The sequence below is a fragment of the Hylobates moloch genome, unplaced genomic scaffold, assembly GCF_009828535.3.
Source record: "Hylobates moloch isolate HMO894 unplaced genomic scaffold, HMol_V3 SCAFFOLD_4, whole genome shotgun sequence".
Taxonomy (NCBI): Eukaryota; Metazoa; Chordata; class Mammalia; order Primates; family Hylobatidae; genus Hylobates; species Hylobates moloch.
In genome coordinates, this window is record NW_026652279.1 from 14,608,581 (window position 1) to 14,627,268 (window position 18,688).

At 38.8% G+C, this 18,688-nt stretch overlaps 1 protein-coding gene across 2 annotated transcripts in view; it reads right to left on the reverse strand.

The window, feature by feature from the left end:
• The window catches only part of SHQ1 (SHQ1, H/ACA ribonucleoprotein assembly factor), a 105,686-nt gene that overhangs the window by 35,161 nt on the left and 51,837 nt on the right, over nt 1-18,688 (reverse strand). For both annotated transcript variants that reach the window (XM_032149500.2, XM_058437164.1), the window contains one exon: nt 14,126-14,246. In XM_032149500.2, the coding sequence (XP_032005391.1) occupies nt 14,126-14,246 (121 nt within the window). The remainder of the gene's footprint in view (nt 1-14,125; nt 14,247-18,688) is intronic.

Below are 18,688 nucleotides of genomic sequence, written 5' to 3' on the forward strand. Positions count from 1 at the left end.
AAATCACAAGAAACAAGTAATAGAAGAACCATACATATAGTATGATTCTATTACATAAAGTCCAAAAGCAAGCAAAGCTAAAAACTAAACTTGAGATATATGCACGAATGGTAAAACTATATGGAAAAGTAAAGTAATGATTGACATAAAATTTAGAGTTGTGGTTACCACAAGTTAAGGTGGGAAAGATAGATAATTGGGATTGGTCCCATAGGGAATCTCTAGGAAATTGGTGATATTCTATTTCTTAAGATTGGAGGCCAGGCGTGGTGGCTCACGCCTATAATCGATCCACTTTGAGCACTTTGAGAGGTTGAAATGGGAGGATCACTTCAGCCCAGGAGTTCAACCAGCCTGGGGTAACAAAGCAAGACCCTATCTCTACAAAAAATAAAAAATTAGCTGGGCGTGCCTGTAGTCCTAACTACTCAGGAGGATGAGATGGCAGGGTCACTTGAGCTCAGGAGTTTGTGGCTCCAGTGACCTATGATCACATCACTGCACGCCAGCCTGGGTGACAGAGACCCTGTCTCTTTAAAAAAAAAAAAAAAAAAAGAAAAGAAAAAAAAGAAATCAGTGGTAGTTACATGAATATTCAGTTCATTATTATTCTTTAATTTGCATAATTGTATACACTTAATTTGCATAATTTGTACACTTCAAATATTATTGTATTTTATATTTCATAAGAAAACATTTTAAGAAAATAACTAAACTCTACAAACATTCGAAAAACACATACAAAAGGCAAACCTCCATAGACAACTCAGCCCAGGAGTTCATTAAATAATAAAGGCAACAATAACAGAGGCAAATAAAGAAAACTGGCCATTATCCAGAATTATGATTAAAGTACAGATCACCACAAAAGAGTTTAAGTTCTGTATAGAGAAGAATTCCTCTAACAAAAGCCAAAATCCTGAGATTCCTTTTCCAAAATTAGGTTTTATCATTCATTCAGCTGTGCAGGCTACAAATCCAGGCATCATCCTCCATGTTGCCTTCTTCCTCATTCTCTAAATCCATTTGAGTTCCTAAAAATCCTAATTCCCTAGTCAGGCTACAATCACGCCTCATAAGGACACTATTAATAGTCTTGAAACTGGCCTAAAAAGCTCTTTACACTACACTGGTGATCTCCCATCACATGCCGAAAATCCTTCGCTGGCTTCTCGCTACTCTTAGAATAAGGATAAAAATTCTTAACATTACTTAAAAGGCACTATACTGTCTGGGATCTGACTAAATCATCAACCTTTTCTTGACCCCTCCCCCCACACATATCCCCTTTCTCTAGGTTCCAGCCACCTTGACCTTCTTACAATTTCTTGAAAATATATAAAATTCCCTCCTCCTGCCACAGAGCCTTTGCACATGATGGGTCTACTATATATTCCTGAAGTCCACCACCTTTCTTAGGTTAACTCCTACTTGTACTTCAGTACTCAAACCAAACATTTTCCCAGGGGATCCTCCTTCTCCTCCTAATCCCCTCACCAGGCAAGGTCAGCCATCTCTCGTGGCAGTATGAATCTTTTCTTTTGCACCACTTTCCAAGGTTTTAATTTTACTTTTTATGTATGCAAGTATTTGATTAACACTTCTCTCCCCATTAGACCACACATTCTAGAAGGGCAGAAGCCAAGTCAAGTTTTTGTTTACCATTGGCAGGCCCCTGGCAGAGAACCCTGCACACAGTAGGAACTCATAAACTATTTGTTGAATGAATGGACTGATGAACAGATACTCAAGTCTAAAGCAGACACAATTAAAGAACCACCATTTCTACCACATAGGATAACAAGACTCCAAAAGATAGAAAACGAAGTCAGTTACCTGGCTTAACTCTCATGCCCAAGCCTCAAGAGGAGAGCCCACTTTAAAATGGCAGGGGACTTTAAAATAGTATGATTAACAGAAACAAGTAACACTGACCTATACAGAAGATGGAAAGATCTATGTGGCTCTGGTTTAAAAACAAAAGCAAAACTGTTTTCACACAAACCTGGAGCAAGGTTGGATCTTTCTGATAAAAAGGTACAAGGCCAGGCGAGGTGGCTCATGCCTGTAATCCTAGCACTTTTGTGAGGCCAAGGCAGGAGGACTGCTCGAGGCCAGGAGTTCGAGACCAGCCTGAGCAACACAGCAAGACCCTGCCTCTACTATTTAAAAAATATTTAATTTTTTAAAAAAGGTATGATATGCCTTACTTACCAGGTAAAATTTCTGGATTTGAAATATGCATCTGAAACCATGGATCACAATAAAGCTTCTGAAACATAAGGGTATGTAGTGCTGCCACATTCAGAACACAGGCTTCACAACCAGAATTGTGAAAGCTTGACCTGTATGATTAATCCAGTATTTAATATAGAATGGAGATCCTTTGCCATAGTTTTATTCAGATCACTAACTTATACAGCATTAAGTGAAGTCCTTTTAACTGTTTTGTCCCTTAAAACAAGCAGATAGGACAAATGCTGACAACTGTAATTTTAAATATCAAGTTGAAAGTGAAGTCAGTTTCTTCTAGTAAGAACTAAACCCTTATTTTTCTGAAGCATTAGGATATTCTAAGGCTAGAAATAAAATCTAAATTGGCTGGCAAGCTTATTTGGAATGGCACAAAGCTACTTAATACCATATGCGAGAAGGTGTTTTATTCTTTGCTAAAAGAAAGTGTCTCTGGGTTCTTAAGGTGTCAAAAGTGACATCCACAAAGAACAACTTTGGGGGTGTAAGTGCTCTGGGTTTATAGGATACATACACACTGAAAGTGGCAAGAGTCAGGAGAAGAGATGATCATCAGAAGAGACATCACTTTTCACCTTTCACTCTGTCATTTCAAGTATACCACATAATTACAAATCTGGGATGTAAAGTGATATCTCATCCATTACAAGACTAAAGTCAGGCAAACTAAACAAAAGACAAACATGCCATGATATCAGAGGTGCATTCCATCACTTGATGTGCTATACAACTCAGAGAACAAGCGATTCTCCTGCCTCAGCCTTCCGAGTAACTGGGATTACAGGTGCCCACCACACCCGGCTAATTTTGTATTTTTAGTAGAGGCAGAATACGGAAGTAAATAAAGTAAAAAGTATGGTGGTCTGCACTCAAGGCAATTTTCTTTTCTTTTTTTTTTCTTTTCTTTTTTTTTTTTTTTGAGACAGTCTCACTCTGTCCCCTGGCTAGAGTGCAGTGACGCAATCTCGGCTCACTGCAACCTCTACCTCCCAGGTTCAAGTCATTCTCGTGCCTCAGCCTCCCAAGTAGCTGGGATTACAGGCACGGGCCACCGTGCCTGGCTAATTTTTGTATTCTTAAGTAGAGATGGAGTTTCGCCATGTTGGCCAGGCTGGTCTTGAACTCCCAACCCCAGGTGATCCGCTCACCTTGTTCTCCCAAAGTGCTGGGATTATAGGCGTGAGACACCATGCACAGCCTCAGGTGAGATTTTCAAGAAGGGCTCGCATTTCAGAAAAAAGAAAGCCCTTATACCCTACATGAAATGAAATAAACATAATAATTAGATAATTCATCAGTGCTTGTTTGAGTTTTCCCAAGTATGAACTTAGCATTTAAGTCAGGTAGTTAGTTTGACACTACAAATGCAGTTTTTCTCATTGTTTTGGTGCACCATTTTATTATTTATATAAAATTACAGAGCAGAAAGAAGAGACCATATCATTAGGAGTCCTTAATTGGCAGAGACTGACGAGAGTCCCCGAACCCCAACACTAATTTCCTGGCAGAGGCAATCCCGGCCCTGCCATAACTTAGGCTTTGAGACAAAAGGTGTAAGACTCTCTTTGAAAATAGAAATGGCTGTTCCATGAAGCAGTGGCCTTTTAAGCTTCTAATCAAATATCACATCACTAAAAAAAAAAAGGTATGGTAAGTAGCCACTAAAAATAATTTTTGCCATTAATCCATGTATGAAATATTTATGAAGCTTAATTTCATTCTCAAAAAATAATTATAGGTAGAAGATCTATTACGGTTTTCCTATACCCCGAAAAGATTGTTTTATGTACTCCCTGGAAAAAGTGGACCTCCATAGGAAGCCACGGCAATAGAATAATTTAGAGAATAAATACTCTAAATCACAGTTTCAGGATATTATAAAACTCTCCAGGAAAAGACAGTAAGACAAACACAAAACAGAAAACATGATCCACTTCATGAAAGTCCTAATTTATCACTTTAAGTTTAACAGAAGTATGAAGCTCTTACGTGAAAAGGACAATAGAAACATATAACAGCTAATATTTCCTTTAGTTTAAACCTTCCATAATGCCACACTAAATGAAAACATCTAAAATTGGATCAGAAATTTGCTTATATCCAACCATTAAAATAGAATTTGTCAATTTCTCTCAACACTCTGCTAATATCTGTTTTCTGAAGCAAAAACAATTTCTTTGAAAGCTGTTTAAATTGAAACAGTACAAGAATAATCAGTGAAAAAAACTGTAAAATGCCATATAAATCACTTAAAATCCAGAAATATACCTCAAGAAGGTCCTTTTCCAACACTCCATGCCCAACGATACGTTCCATAGCTCTGTTTATTATTTTCCCAGCTTCTATTTATTCAAGAAAGTAGTCAGAGCAGGAAATGGGACAAGTCAAATGATCACAATCAATCTCATCACCTTTGCAACATGCTGGGAATGTAATTAATCCTCTATTTATTTAGGGGACTTCACACCCCTTACATTAAGGTGGCAACTCCCTGTTGGCTTCAGCTGAGATAATTACGTTATAACAAAGATTGGGTTTCAATCATAATAGACAGAACAAAAAGGAAATTGTACTTGAAGTTGTCAGCTTTTTTAAAAAGCTTTCTTGTGACTCCATTGAAAGAATGCTCTTGACAAAGCTCTCCTTAAACAGAGCACTTTCTAAGTATGATAACCACACATATGCCACATTAATCAATGTAAGCCTTTTCTCTGAATAAGATGTTAAGACAATTCAAGCACAGTGAAAATTCTACATGAAGTAGAGGATACTGGTTTACAAAACCTGACTAAATCAATCACCACCCTAACTCACTTGATCCTGTGGGTCTCCCTCCAAAGAGAATCCTCCAAACAGCTTTGAGGTACAAAAACACACAAGAACAAGGAGATGAAGGAAAATAGCAATTTGCTTACTCTGTAAAAAGCCATGGTTCCACCAAGCCAAAACCAAGGACTTGGGCAGTCTAGAGCCAAGTATCAGGGACTAAAACAAGAAAGAACAGGGACATCTAACACAGCCACCCAGCTACAGCTATAAAATGGGCTTGATATATATACTACTCCCTAGATAAAGGTAGAGTATTTTCCATGCTTATTCACCTCTGAAAATGGTTCATATGTATCCCCACATTTTCTCCTCTAACCTCCTCCACCTTAAGAAAATTAAGATGAAACTATAAAGGCCTTGCCCAATTTATTTTTATAAACTTTTTTTTTTTTTTTTTTTGAGATGGGGTCTCCCTCTGTCACTCAGGCTGGAGTGCTGTGGCATGATCTTGGCTCACTACAGCCTTGAACTCCTGGGTTCAAGCACATGCCATCACGCCCAGTTAAGTTTTGTTTTGTTGAGACACGGTCTCATTATGTTGCCCAGGCTGGTCTCGAATTCCTGTCCTCAACTGATCCTCCCACCTCAGCCTCCCAAAGCGTTGGGATTATAGGCATGAGCCAGCACGCCCAGACCTAAACTTTCTCTATTTTTATCAATATATCATAATCATGATGTCCACGGTACATGTGTAAGTAAAAATGATAAATGAATTATGTTTCTATTTCTAAAAATTCTCAAATACGTCAAACCCATTTTTTCCAAGTCTGGATTCATGATGATTAGAATGTTTGTATGTATAAAGCTCCTCAGGTTTCTGAATATCTCAACAATATTTCACCTATCTTTCATAGCATTTAAGCTCTTGAATAACCAAAATGTCCAAGAAATTGAGCACTACTCAATTTCCAGTTCTTTAGTAAAAGCAAAACAAAATGTGGTCTCATGGAAGAGAAAAAGGACATTAGGTAAAAACTAAAAAAATCTAAATAAACTTTAGTTAATAATAACATATCAATATTCGTTCATTAATTGTGACAAATATATCATTCCAATATAACAGGTTAACAGAGAAAACTGGGTAGGGTACATGGGAACTCTGTACTATCTCTGCAATTTTTCTGTAAATCTAAAACTATTCTAAAATAAAAAGTTTACCTAAAAAAAAAAAGATACAAATTACAAATTTAAAAAAAAAAAGAACAACAAAAATATCCCATAAACCTGTAACATTTAAATATATGATTCTTTTCTTAGTTTTTTCAATACACTTGGTTACAGGAAGCATTCATACCTTTATAAAGGGTTATTTTAGTCTTAGATCTGTAGGAACATTTGTAATCCTGTGATTTATTGGCACATTTCTTGTAAGAGAAGTCTAATGAAGAGCAACAGTCCCCAGTGGGCACTGCTGAACGACTGGTGATAAGGTACAGAACCATTAAGTAAATCCTTTCTATATGAAACCACGCTGAATGGATCCAAGTGAATGGATACTGCCTTGTACTAATCTTTTCTTATGGACATAAAAATCCATCCAGGATGAATTTGTGGATTTAATTAAAAATAAACAGTAAAACTAAAGAGCAACTTGACATGCCAGAATAAGCACCTTACCAAGAATGATTTTAATCCAAGGAGGTTTAACTTGCTTGAAATTACGCACAATTGTTTCTTGAAATTTCTACATGCTAATCATTAGCAGCTAATGTAACACTTAGCATTTCACCATTTGTCAGAGAAGTAACTTCCCATACCAATGGAAAACCACCTAGAGTGTCTGATTATCGCTCTGCGTGCCTGAATTTAACAGATCCCCAAAATCACCTTCCACTCTGTAGATTTATTATAAACATCAGTGACTTGGAGGGTGGCAGGTATCATGGCTTTCCTCCAGCTATCGCTCAAAATGGTACTGTGAAATTACAGCAGTATCTTCTTGAGGTGGCTGCATGTCCTCCACCTTCACTTTCTTAGAAACACCACTCACTACTTCTGATCCCAGCGTGACCAAGCCAACTGGACCAGGAAAATACACTTACTCTTGCTGAGCCAATCACATTCTTCCTCCCCTGGAATTACAAACAAGGGAATCTATCCCCACTGAAAGTAAAGACACGTAAACTCAGAGCTGTGGAGTGGCCATCCTCCAGGTGCAATGAGAGAGAAGAGTGGCAGTGACTTGCAGAAGGCAGCACCATGCAAGACCACATGCAAGAGCATCACTTTCTCATCATCTGACCTCCTGGTATCCAGCTGTACTCCTGAACGTACAGTTCCAGGGGATAACCTATAGTCACCAATTAAGCTCCCCAATTTTACTGTAAAAGTCTGAGTGAGTTTCTCTTATGGGACCAATTGACAAGAAGTAGTCATAAGCCGTGCTCCTGTATTCCCAGCTACTCCAGAGGCAGAGGCAAGAGGCTCACTTGAGCTGTGGAGCTGGAGGTCACATAGCGAAATTCCATCTCTTTAAAAACAAAAAGAATTAGTTAAGAATACTAGCAGGCTCCGGCATAAAGACTAGAGAGATAGGATTTCTTATCTGACCCTATTACTATAACATTGTGACCCTCGAAATGTTAACAGTAGACCCTCTTGTTCAACAATAAAGGGAGACAGCAAGGATAAACTATGATCCAAATGCAAAAAGCCTCACATCCACTCTTGTCCTACCTATACACTGTAGCTAGAACAAGAAAATTTGTTCACCATGTTGCATACATGTTCTCCTTGTCTACTCATCTGCATGATGTTATTTTCCCAGCTTGAAATGCATCCATTCCGATTATTATTATACTTATAGGTAACACAGTGCCATGTAACCAGAGAACATTTTTTTTTTTTTTTTTCCCGAGACGGAGTCTCGCTCTTTCACCCAGGCTGGAGTGCGGTGGCGCGATCTCCGCTCACTGCAAGCTCCGCCTCCCGGGTTCATGCCATTCTCCTGCCTCAGCCTCTCCGAGTAGCTGGGACTACAGGCGCCCGCCACCACGCCGGGCTAATTTTTTGTATTTTTAGTAGAGACGGGGTTTCACCGTGGTCTCGATCTCCTGACCTCGTGATCCGCCCGCCTCGGCCTCCCAAAGTGCTGGGATTACAAGCGTGAGCCACCGCGCCCAGCCAAGAACATTTTTTATGTTTTGTGACTTAATTCATTTCCCTTCTTGTCTAAACTCTTCTTTATACATCTGTCCCAGCTGTGCTCCAAATGTTCCTGGCTCCCTCTTTACTGATATTCCTTAGAGGCATTAAATCAGCATTTCCAAAATTCAACTCCTCACCTTCTCTCCCAAACTACACCCTCTTCATTATTATTTAATCTTGGCATAGGCACCTTCAACAGCCCAGTTAGATGCCCAAGTCAAAACTGGCATCTCATCTTGGCTCCTCCCCTTCTCTCTCTCCCAGCAGTGTCCAATCAATTACTAAGTCTGTCTCATCTGCCTCTCGAATCTGATGACTAGTCTCCTTCCCCATTCTCACTCACCTGTCTCAGGCTATTTTTCCTGAATTACCCTGCTTCTTAACTGGCCTCTAAGTCTCAAGCTCTGAGCTCTGCCCCACCACAATTCATTCCCCACAATGTCACCTGACGGATCTTCCCAGAATGTCAGTCTCATCCCCTCACTCACACAAGCAGTTCATCACTTAAAACTCTTCAGAGGCTCCATATTCTCCCAGGACAAAGGACAAGCATCTTTAGGTGGCCAAGCCTCTACACGAACCTCTAGCCTCACTTCTTTCCTATCCCTTCTGTACTATAACCTACGCATCCTGGGTTTTCAAGCCTTTCAAATGGGCCATATTCTTTTGTCTACTGTCTGAAATACTCTTCCTCCCCACTTCCCCACCTGCATCTGGCCAATTCTTACAAACCTTTTAGCTCTCAGCTTAAACTCTTCCTCTGGAAGCTTTTTCCTTCAGCCCTGTGTCCTCTTAGATGCTTCCACAGCACCCATACTTGCCCACTGTAGTCGCTATTCGGTATAATATATTACATCTGCATTTCCCACTGGAAGACCAACTTTACGACGACGTGTCTCTCTTGTTCACCACAGTATTCCCAGCACCTATCTCACCACCTGGCACATAATAGAGCTCAATAACTACTGATTGAAAAAAAATACATGACTCCACTTTTATATGCAATTCTGATGTGGCATGTCTGCATATGAGTCTCTCTCACTCCCTAATTTTGGCAGAGGAACCGGGAACAACAGAGAGCCAGAAGGAAGAGATGTATGTTATCTACCCTGTTCTTAGCATAATCCTATCCCCTTCAAAAGCACATGCACATAGAAAGCAACTCAAGAATCTAGAGCAATCAAAAGGTCTTAAGTTTTCTAAAATTTTAGAACTTCAGTCCTGAAATGACTTAGGTTTACTTACAACTGAGAAAACTGAGGTTCATGATTTATCAAACGACAGATAACTATTTTGTGATACAGCTGTTTCCCTCTACAAACGTCCCACATTAGTGTCCAAAACGTCAGAAAATTTCAGTAAAAAAAGTTAATTGCACTGAGTATTGGAGTTAATTAACCATTAATCAGTTTTATGCAAAGAGGGTTTAGCATTTCAAAACCTTTTTTTCTTTTTCCCCAGAACTACCTACTTAAAAAAACTATACTAGAGAGAAAAAGTGTGATTTAACATCTTAATTACAGGTTCACATTTGTACTGATGAGAGTCAGGATTTTAGATTTTAGTTTCATTTAAAAACAATAAAATTATAACATGCAGCAAAAACAAAAGAATACCGTTCTTGATCCCTTGTCATTTCAAAATGTGCTATGTATTAAAACCATACAGTTTTAACGTGAAATTTTATCAGTGAGCATATATGTACTCTTTTTATAATGAGGAATAAATTAGTTACTTAAAAAAAACTCTGTAATGGATATTATGTTATAAAGGGAAATGGTTTATAGGGTATTATCATGAGTATAAAACGGGCTACAGAATGGTATGTGCAGTATTGCTTCCACTGGTTTAAAAATGCATTGGGAAACAAATAGAGGAAATATCAAAATACTAATACTGGTTGAATTAGATTAAGTGACAAAGTGACTTGCTAAGGTCATACGGTCAATGAGAAATAGAGCTGGAATGTATTGCAGTTCATTATTTTCTATCCCACCTTATATAAAAAGGTGCCAACTATTTGAATGCAAGGACTTTTTTGCTTATCTGTAGTGTTGGATATCATAAAAATTATGAATGGATCTTTTTTTTGGTCCATGCTATCGTGAGTGTTAGTGTATTTTATGTGTGGCCCAAGACAATTCTTCCAGTATGGCCCATGGAAGCCAAAGGGTTGGATACCATGGAAATGTTAAATTTCAGAGAGTCAGAACTATCACTGCTACTGATGGTAGCCCACCAGCAAAGAATCGGGCAACTTGTATATGTAGCTGAAATACCAATAAAAATAAGTTAGAATTGATTTATATTTTTAAAGTGCTACATTTAAAAAAAAAAAAGAAAAATGTTCCTTTAATCCGGTCTAATAGGTATCATTCAATTTGAGTAAAACTGATTGTGCTCACAAACTGTGATGGGCCCAGACAGGTGCTTATTCACACAGACCTTAGCATTTTAGAGGGGAAAGAGATACACATCTAGATTCCAACAATATAAGGCAGGCATGAGAGGTGCCCATTGATCTCTCAACCAAGTGCTATGGGAACATCCATGAGAAAGACGTTTCATTCATTCCTTTTCCTATAGGAAAATCTCTCTGAAGAAAGGGCTTTTATCTTTTTTCTTCCACATGCTATGGGTGGAGACAACTGGTTGCATAAGTGGCATATCTTGAAAAATATGAAATCTGGAACCAGAAGACCTGACCTATCTCTTATAAGACATATAACCTCAAACAAATCACTTTCTAAGGCTGCCAACCAGAGAACATTTGCTGTAGTGAGCACCACACTCAAAACTTCCAGTGAAGCTTACAGTGAAGGGTGGTAGGGAGCATTCTTTTCAGAAAAACAATTCGTAAAATCTGTAACTCAGAATGAGAGGCCAGGAGCTTCAGTTTTTCAGCTTTGCAAATATGCATTACAAGACACAGATATCATAGGGAAAAATAACATAGGGAAACTTAGTACAAAAGCAGAAGTAACAATAGATGTTGCTATCACTTCATTAATTCAATGTAAGAATGACTTTGCTACCTACGTTTCAGTAGGTTTTTGCCAAAGCATATATCTGACTGTAAAAATGGAATGCTGTTTTTGTGCTAGTCAGAATTTAGCAATTACCTGGTATTTCAAACAAAACCTTACATAGTTTTTATTATTATAATCAAAAACATCAAACTAAACTAAGAAAAATACACGGCTCTTTTCAAACATAAAAATAAGGTGCTAGATTTCACTGATAAACTATATGTAGAAGAAATAAACCAGAAGGTAAAAGTGAGGAAAAAATTACTTACGAAAATCATGGATCTACACTGCAGCAGAATTATTTAGACCTAAGAAGTTCACAGTAAAGAAAATACTAGAAAGCTCAATCATGTTGTGCTTGTAAAATTAAGAATGAAACTAGAAATTTTTATAAAAATTAGATAAACAAATGTTTTATTTCAAAAGAGAGAAAAAAATAGCCGGGCTACAGTTAAAATTTAACATACAAACTGAAAGCAACACGCCTGTTTAGGGAAAAGAAAGTTATGTTCAAATTGGTGAAGTTGAAAAAACAACTTTTGCAAAGTAATTTGAAGAGTTCCTGCTGGTTTCTCTCTCCTACCTCACTCCCCAATACATTATCCCATTTTTAAAAAGTACTATTAGCACAACAATTACAAAGAACCTAAGAATTTCGCTTCATTTCCCACAATGTAAAACCAAGAGAAAAAGTTCTTTGTTTTTTTTTTTTTGAGACAGAGTCTCGCTCTGTCGCCCAGGCTGGAGTGCAGTGGCGCAATCTCGGCTCACCGCAAGCTCCGCCTCCCGGGTTCATGCCATTCTCCTGCCTCAGCCTCTCTGAGTAGCTGGGACTACAGGTGCCCGGCTAATTTTGTGTATTTTTAGTAGAGACAGGGTTTCATCACGGTCTCGATCTCCTGACCTCGTGATCCGCCCACCTCGGCCTCCCAAAGTGCTGGGATTACAAGCGTGAGCCACATTTCAGGGAAGGTCTGATAATCCCTACATCTACTTGACAGCCTATATCTTTCTACTTTAATGAAAAACAAACTTCTCTTTAGCTAATAAAGAATATCACAAAGAGAGAAACAGGCACTCATAGAAATGGGATCCTGGCGCAAACCTCAATATTCATTACATGTTTACAAAAATCATCATTCCTAAAAAAAAAAAAGAAAAAAAAGAAAAACCAAAACCCACACAGACAGACTATCCCCGTTTAATTTTATTATGAAAATGAAAGTAACAACAGGAAATGGCAGCAGGGTATTTGATAAGCTCAATTAGCAGGAGGATCAAATGAAGTGATGACATGCCATTATGACCTCAGGGGTTAAACATTCAATTTTCCATCTGGTGAAATCTAGATTTCCAACACAAATGCTGACACCACCTGCTGTATGTTATTAGGCATTATCTTGAGCAACCCCTAAGCATTTTCTGTACAACAGGTATAGCCTCAAGTTTTTTCATATTTCATTCTGCAATATAATTGCTCCCCCATGAAGAGAAAAAAAAAATAAATCCCATATAATGGCTCATTCAAAACAGACATTAAAATCCACACTAAAGCATTTATTTATCAATCATGGCAGTAGCAAAAATATCAAGATTTTTCTTCCTTTAAGTCACAACTGACATTGTAGCTATCATTTTCTATAGCACCTAGGAGTCATTCCAATTAAGAGTTCCCTTTATAGGTTTTTTTTGTTTTTTTAATACAGACAGGGTCTCACTATGTTGCCCAGGCTGGTCTTGAACTCCTGAACTCAAGCGATCCTCCTGCCTCGGCCTCCCAAAGTGCTGGGATTACAGGCATGAGCCGACATGCCTGGCCCATTTATAGGTCCTTAATTAATAGCCTCTTGCTACTGAAATGGAATTTTGTCATGTCTAATAAGAATCAGATTACAGAACTTCACAGAATAAAAATTCACTGCATTTTAAAATGTAATCGTTAATCTACTATGTTTCTTTGATTGACACAATGAGAAACACTTTTAAAAACTTTTATAAACCAAGTGCTGGAGCTCATTTGTGAGCGTTCGGACCCTTCCATACATGCGTTATCAAGAATCATGCTGTTAGGCTCTGCAGGTGGTGGTAAGCCAGTGGCTAGCCAATGAATGCAGAGCTCTCACGTGGATTCATTTGATGCAATTTGCATACTAAAATGTTTGCACACACAAACATGAATGCACATACATCTACACACACTCACACTCTACTGTAAGTGAACTACAGATACAAGTTCAGATACCCAGTCTTGAAATTTCATACTGGACAGTCAATAGCAAGGCAATCAGTATCACAACTGTTTTAATACCTGTTTTCCAGGACATACCAATACCAATTTTTTCTAATAAAATTAACTTTTCACGATCTGTGTACCTCCTTCCCTAAGCAAATTCATCAAGCTCCCCATGTTAATCCAGTTACTTTTTAGTGTTTCGTAGGTCAATGGGTTTCCTTCTCATTAAAACTTATTCCTGGCCAGGCACAGTGGCTCACACATGTAATCCCAGCACTTCGGGAGGCCAAGGTGGGTGGATCACCTGAGGTCAGGAGTTCAAGACCAGCCTGGCCAACGTGGTGAAACCCTGTCTCTACTAAAAATAAAAAATTAGCTAGGTGTGCTGGCACACGCCTGTAATCCCAGCTACTCGGGAGATTCTCAAGATCACTTGAACTTGGGAGATGGAGGTTGCAGTGAGCCGAGATCACACCAATGCACTCCAACCTGGGCAACAAGGGCAAACCTCCGTCTCAAAAAAAAAAAAAAAAAACTTACTCCTCAGGTTATTTCGTTTTCTTCCTCCTGGGTAAATAGGTATTTCAGCAATGTGAACATCTAAAAATTCGTAAGTAACTCGATGAAAACTTACTTGACTTTCTGAATCCACACACAGTAGTCTGAGATGTAGAGATCATTCAGTATGTATGCTGGGTCATTTTCCTGAAAAATTTTGTGAATATCCAGGAGACACTTTAAAACTGCACTTTTACCTGAAGAAAATTGAAAAAACATAAAATTATCCTTAAGAAAAAGAAATTCAGATCCTGAGAGGTAATATATCTAAAGCAGCTCAGAATCCTGATCATTTCTTAAGAATATTTTTAAATGCAAAAAAATTTATGAGTCCTATTAGGTCCAAACCCCTTTATTGATTTCCTTAAGAATTACATATAATCTTTGGCCAGGCACAGTGGCTCACACCTGTAATTCCAGCACTTTGGGAGGCCGAGGCGGGCAGATCACAAGGTCAGGAGATCGAGACCATCCTGGCTAACATGGTGAAACCCCGTCTCTACTAAAAATACAAAAAATTAGCCAGGTGTGGTGGCAGGCGCCTATAGTCCCAGGTACTGGGGAGGCTGAGGCAGGAGAACAGCATGAACTGGGGAGGCAGAGCTTGCAGTGAGACAAGATCGTGCCACTGCACTCCAGCCCGGGCGACAGAGCAAGACTCCATCTCAAAAAAAAAAAAAAAAAGAATTACATATAATCTTTATATTCTGTTGTTACAGCTGACTAGTTGTGGTTATCATTAAAATGCTATGAAATACAACTAGGTCAATTAAATGAAAGGCAGGAAAGTTTTCTAAACCAAATGAATAGTTAAATGCATCATAATTTTAATCAGATGTTCTTCCAATTCAAGCTTTCAACATAACATGGAAAACTGTATTCTAAATTTCAAACCTCTTTATTTCTTATGTCAACATTTTCTGTCAAGAAGTTATCTACTAATATTTTACCTTAAATAATTGAAGAAAACTCAGTTTGAACACTAACACGTCATAGCACTACTTCAGAAATAAGCTGACAAAACTCACATGAACAAAAGCCATCAAGTATTAAAGCCTTGTTCAACCTAACTACTTCCTCCTGGTTTTTAAATGAACCTAGTTTTAACCCAACCAAAGTCTACAAAAGGAGCCTTTTACAACTCAACAATTCCCTAGGTGTTCCAAACTTCATGATATTTCCTGAAATTTATTAATTATAAGGTGAACTATTAATACTACATCTAGAGTAGTACCATTTTCTTTGATCTGTGAAATTCAGTATTTTCAGTTTAACAGTTTCATTCTTATCTTTACAGTTCTGAAACACGGAAATACTGTATACTGAGTTCATGAAGATACTGGATGTGCTTTCATCGACACTTCCCATTTAACTTTTAGATCATTAAAGAATCATGAGCTAGATGATGACATCTCAAGATCCTAAAATTGCTGACACTAAATTTTTTAACATAATTAACACTAGAAAGTAAGTTTCAAAAGAGCAGGGGCTTCTGTTTTATTTAGTGGTTAATCCCCAATACCTAGAACAGAACACTGCAGCAGCAGGTTTTCCATTTAAGTATTCTAATGAGTGAATGAATACATGATAGACACAGTAATCACCTAGCTTAAACCCTGAAAATTTCTTCCATTCTATGGTCTCACCCGTCAAATCCTGATGATTTTTCCTTGAAAATGCTCCTTGCATCTGCCCTTTCTCTGCCACTGCCTGAGCTCCTATGTCCACTCATACTCTCATCTCATGCCTCAATTTTAAGAATCTTCTTTCCCATCTTTCAGATTCCAGACTCTACCCCTTCTAACACACATTTTTTAATGCACTGCTTTCATGGAGTCTCTTCCCTGCATATGTTCTCAATGTTCTTTCTACAGACTTGTTTCCATGCCTTTTTCCCTTCTCCATGTGACCTAGCCCGCTATCAAGGTCTAGCTCCAGTCTTCATTCCTTCGGGAAGTTCCGGGCTGACTTTCCTAGTCTTCGCGGTCCTTTACTAAATGCTGCAAAGAAGTGAAAAGGAAACTCAAAATGGGGAAAATCCTCCCCATAACCTCTCCTGTTCAATTCCCAGAAGGAAAACTGGAAGCTTCAGGATGGGTAAGATACAGGGCCACTGAGTTGAGGGACCAAGATCTAAATTCCAATCTTAATGGCTCCAGAGGCTACCCACTGTGCCATGCTACCGGTATGTTCTTGCCTCATCCAGTCTGTATCACAACGTTTTTATTACTCAAGGACTTATTAGTGACTTTAACCCCTAAGTAGGTAATAAGTCTGAAAACGGAGTCCATGCCTTTTTAAAAAATATTAACTTGGTGGCTTCCTCATATGCAGATACAATAAAGAATGAATGAAGAATGTCAATGAAAGCTCCACTGCTAGACTGATGGTGAAGAGAAACTAATACTTAGAAGGCCGGAAGCTACAAGATGTCAAGTTAATTTGGTTAAGGCAAGGTCAGTGCTAGGGCTTATCAAAGTGGCCCAGGTTAACTATGTCAAATGATTAGTGTCTATCACCCCAGCACAAGCCTATTTTAATTACAAACTAGGAAATGTTCAGAGCAGGGTTTGATGAAGGGAGGAGGAAATATAATCAAAATTTGCAGGCATGATAAAACCATGTTTGCCACACTAGCCATGTTGCCCAAAGAATCAAGGAACAACTGACCTGTAAGAATGTTTTGAAGTTTTAATTGCCACAGAGAAGACAAATGTCACAGTAAGCATATGCCAACTAATTTCTTTCTTGCTTTCCTTCTCTCTCTCTTTTTAGGGGAAGGAGGGTGCAGAGGGAAGGAGTTAGTTTTAGAAGTACTAAAAGTTTTAAATGTCAACCATAAGTCTTGGAAAACGAACTATTCTCTTGTAACCTGAATAAGCTTCTCTGCTGTGTGACACCTCCAGAATACTATCTCTCAAGATCCCACACTTTACTAATATAAACAGGTTAACAGAAAATGCAGGATTGGGACTAGGTGTGGTGGCTCACGCCTGTAATCCCAGCACTTTGGGAGGTCGAGGCAGGTGGATCACGAGGTCAGAAGTTCGAGACCAGCCTGGGCAGCATGGTGAAACCCCATCTCTACTAAAAATATAAAAATGAGCCGGGCGTGGTAGCATGCGCCTGTAGTCCCAGCTACTTGGGAGGCTGAGGGGGGAGAATCACTGGACCTGGGGAGGTGGAGTTAAGGTCACATATTTAATGAGGATCCACAGCAGCCATTACCTAATAAAATTATATACAGCTTCATTTACCAGACATGCCTAAAGTGAGGTTGCCCTCTTGCTAAAGGCCACAGGCAAATTTAAATCTTCCAGCTATCACAAAAAAAATAAGAATAATAATGAAAAGAAACGTCAAATAACAGGCAGGGCATGGTGGCTCATGCCTCTAATCCCAGCAGTTTGGAAAGCCGAGGCAGGCAGATCACCTGAGGTCAGGAGTTCGAGACCAGCCTGGCCAACATGGCGAAATCCCATCTCTACAAAAATAAAAAAATTAGTCAGGTATGGTGGCATACGTCTGTAATCCCAGCTACTTGGGAGGCTGAGGCAGGAGAATCGCTTGAACCCAGGAGGTGGAGGTTGCAGTGAGCAGAGATCACACCACAGCACTCCAGTCTGAGCAACAGAGCGAGACTCTGTCTCAAAAACAAACAAAAGAAATGTCAAATAACAAAAACTAAGAAATGCCAAAATTTTTTTTTTAATTTAAAGAGAAATTATATTGTATTTGCATGTTCTGATCCCTATTTTCTAAAAAAAAATCTTAAAAAAGTTTAAAAAAAGACAAATACTCATTTAAAAAATGCTGGGCTGGGCACAGTGGCTCATGCTTGTAATCCCAGCACTCTGGGAGGCTGAGGCGGGCAGATCACCTGAAGTCAGGAGTTCAAGACCAGCCTGGCCAATATGGTGAAACCCCATCTCTACTAAAACTACAAAAATTAGTCAGGAGATCGAGACCACGGTGAAACCCTGTCTCTAATAAAAATACAAAAAATTAGCCGGGCGTGGTGGCGGGCGCCTGTAGTCCCAGCTACTCGGAGAGGCTGAGGCAGGAGAATGGCGTGAACCTGGGGGGCAGAGCTTACAGTGAGCCGAGATTGCGCCACTGCACTCCAGCCTGGGCGACAGAGCGAGACTCCACCTCAAGAAAAAAAAAAAAAAAAATTAGTCAGGCATGATAGCAGGTGCCTGTAGCCCCAGCTACTTAGGAGGCTGAGGCGAGAGAATCGCTTAAACCCAGGAGGCGGAGGCTGCAGTGAGCTAAGATCACGCCATTGCACTTAAGCCTGGGCGACTTGAAAGCGAGACTCCATCTCAAAAAATAAATGAAATAAAAAATAAAAAATCCTAGACATATATACCCAAATGATATTAACAGTATCTGTCTCTACATTCACTGAGCAAATATGTGAGAGCCCATCATGCACCTGGCATTGTTCTACATGTGGGAGTACAGTTGTTTATTCTTTTCTATACTTTCCTCTATTTTCAAAATTGTCCACAAGAAACATTCATTATTTGTTTAACAAAAATTAAGACATATTCAACTACACAGCCAACCCCCGAAAAATTGATAAATGAAGGTTACAAATTTGAATTCACATTTTAAATTATATTTTTAAACAACT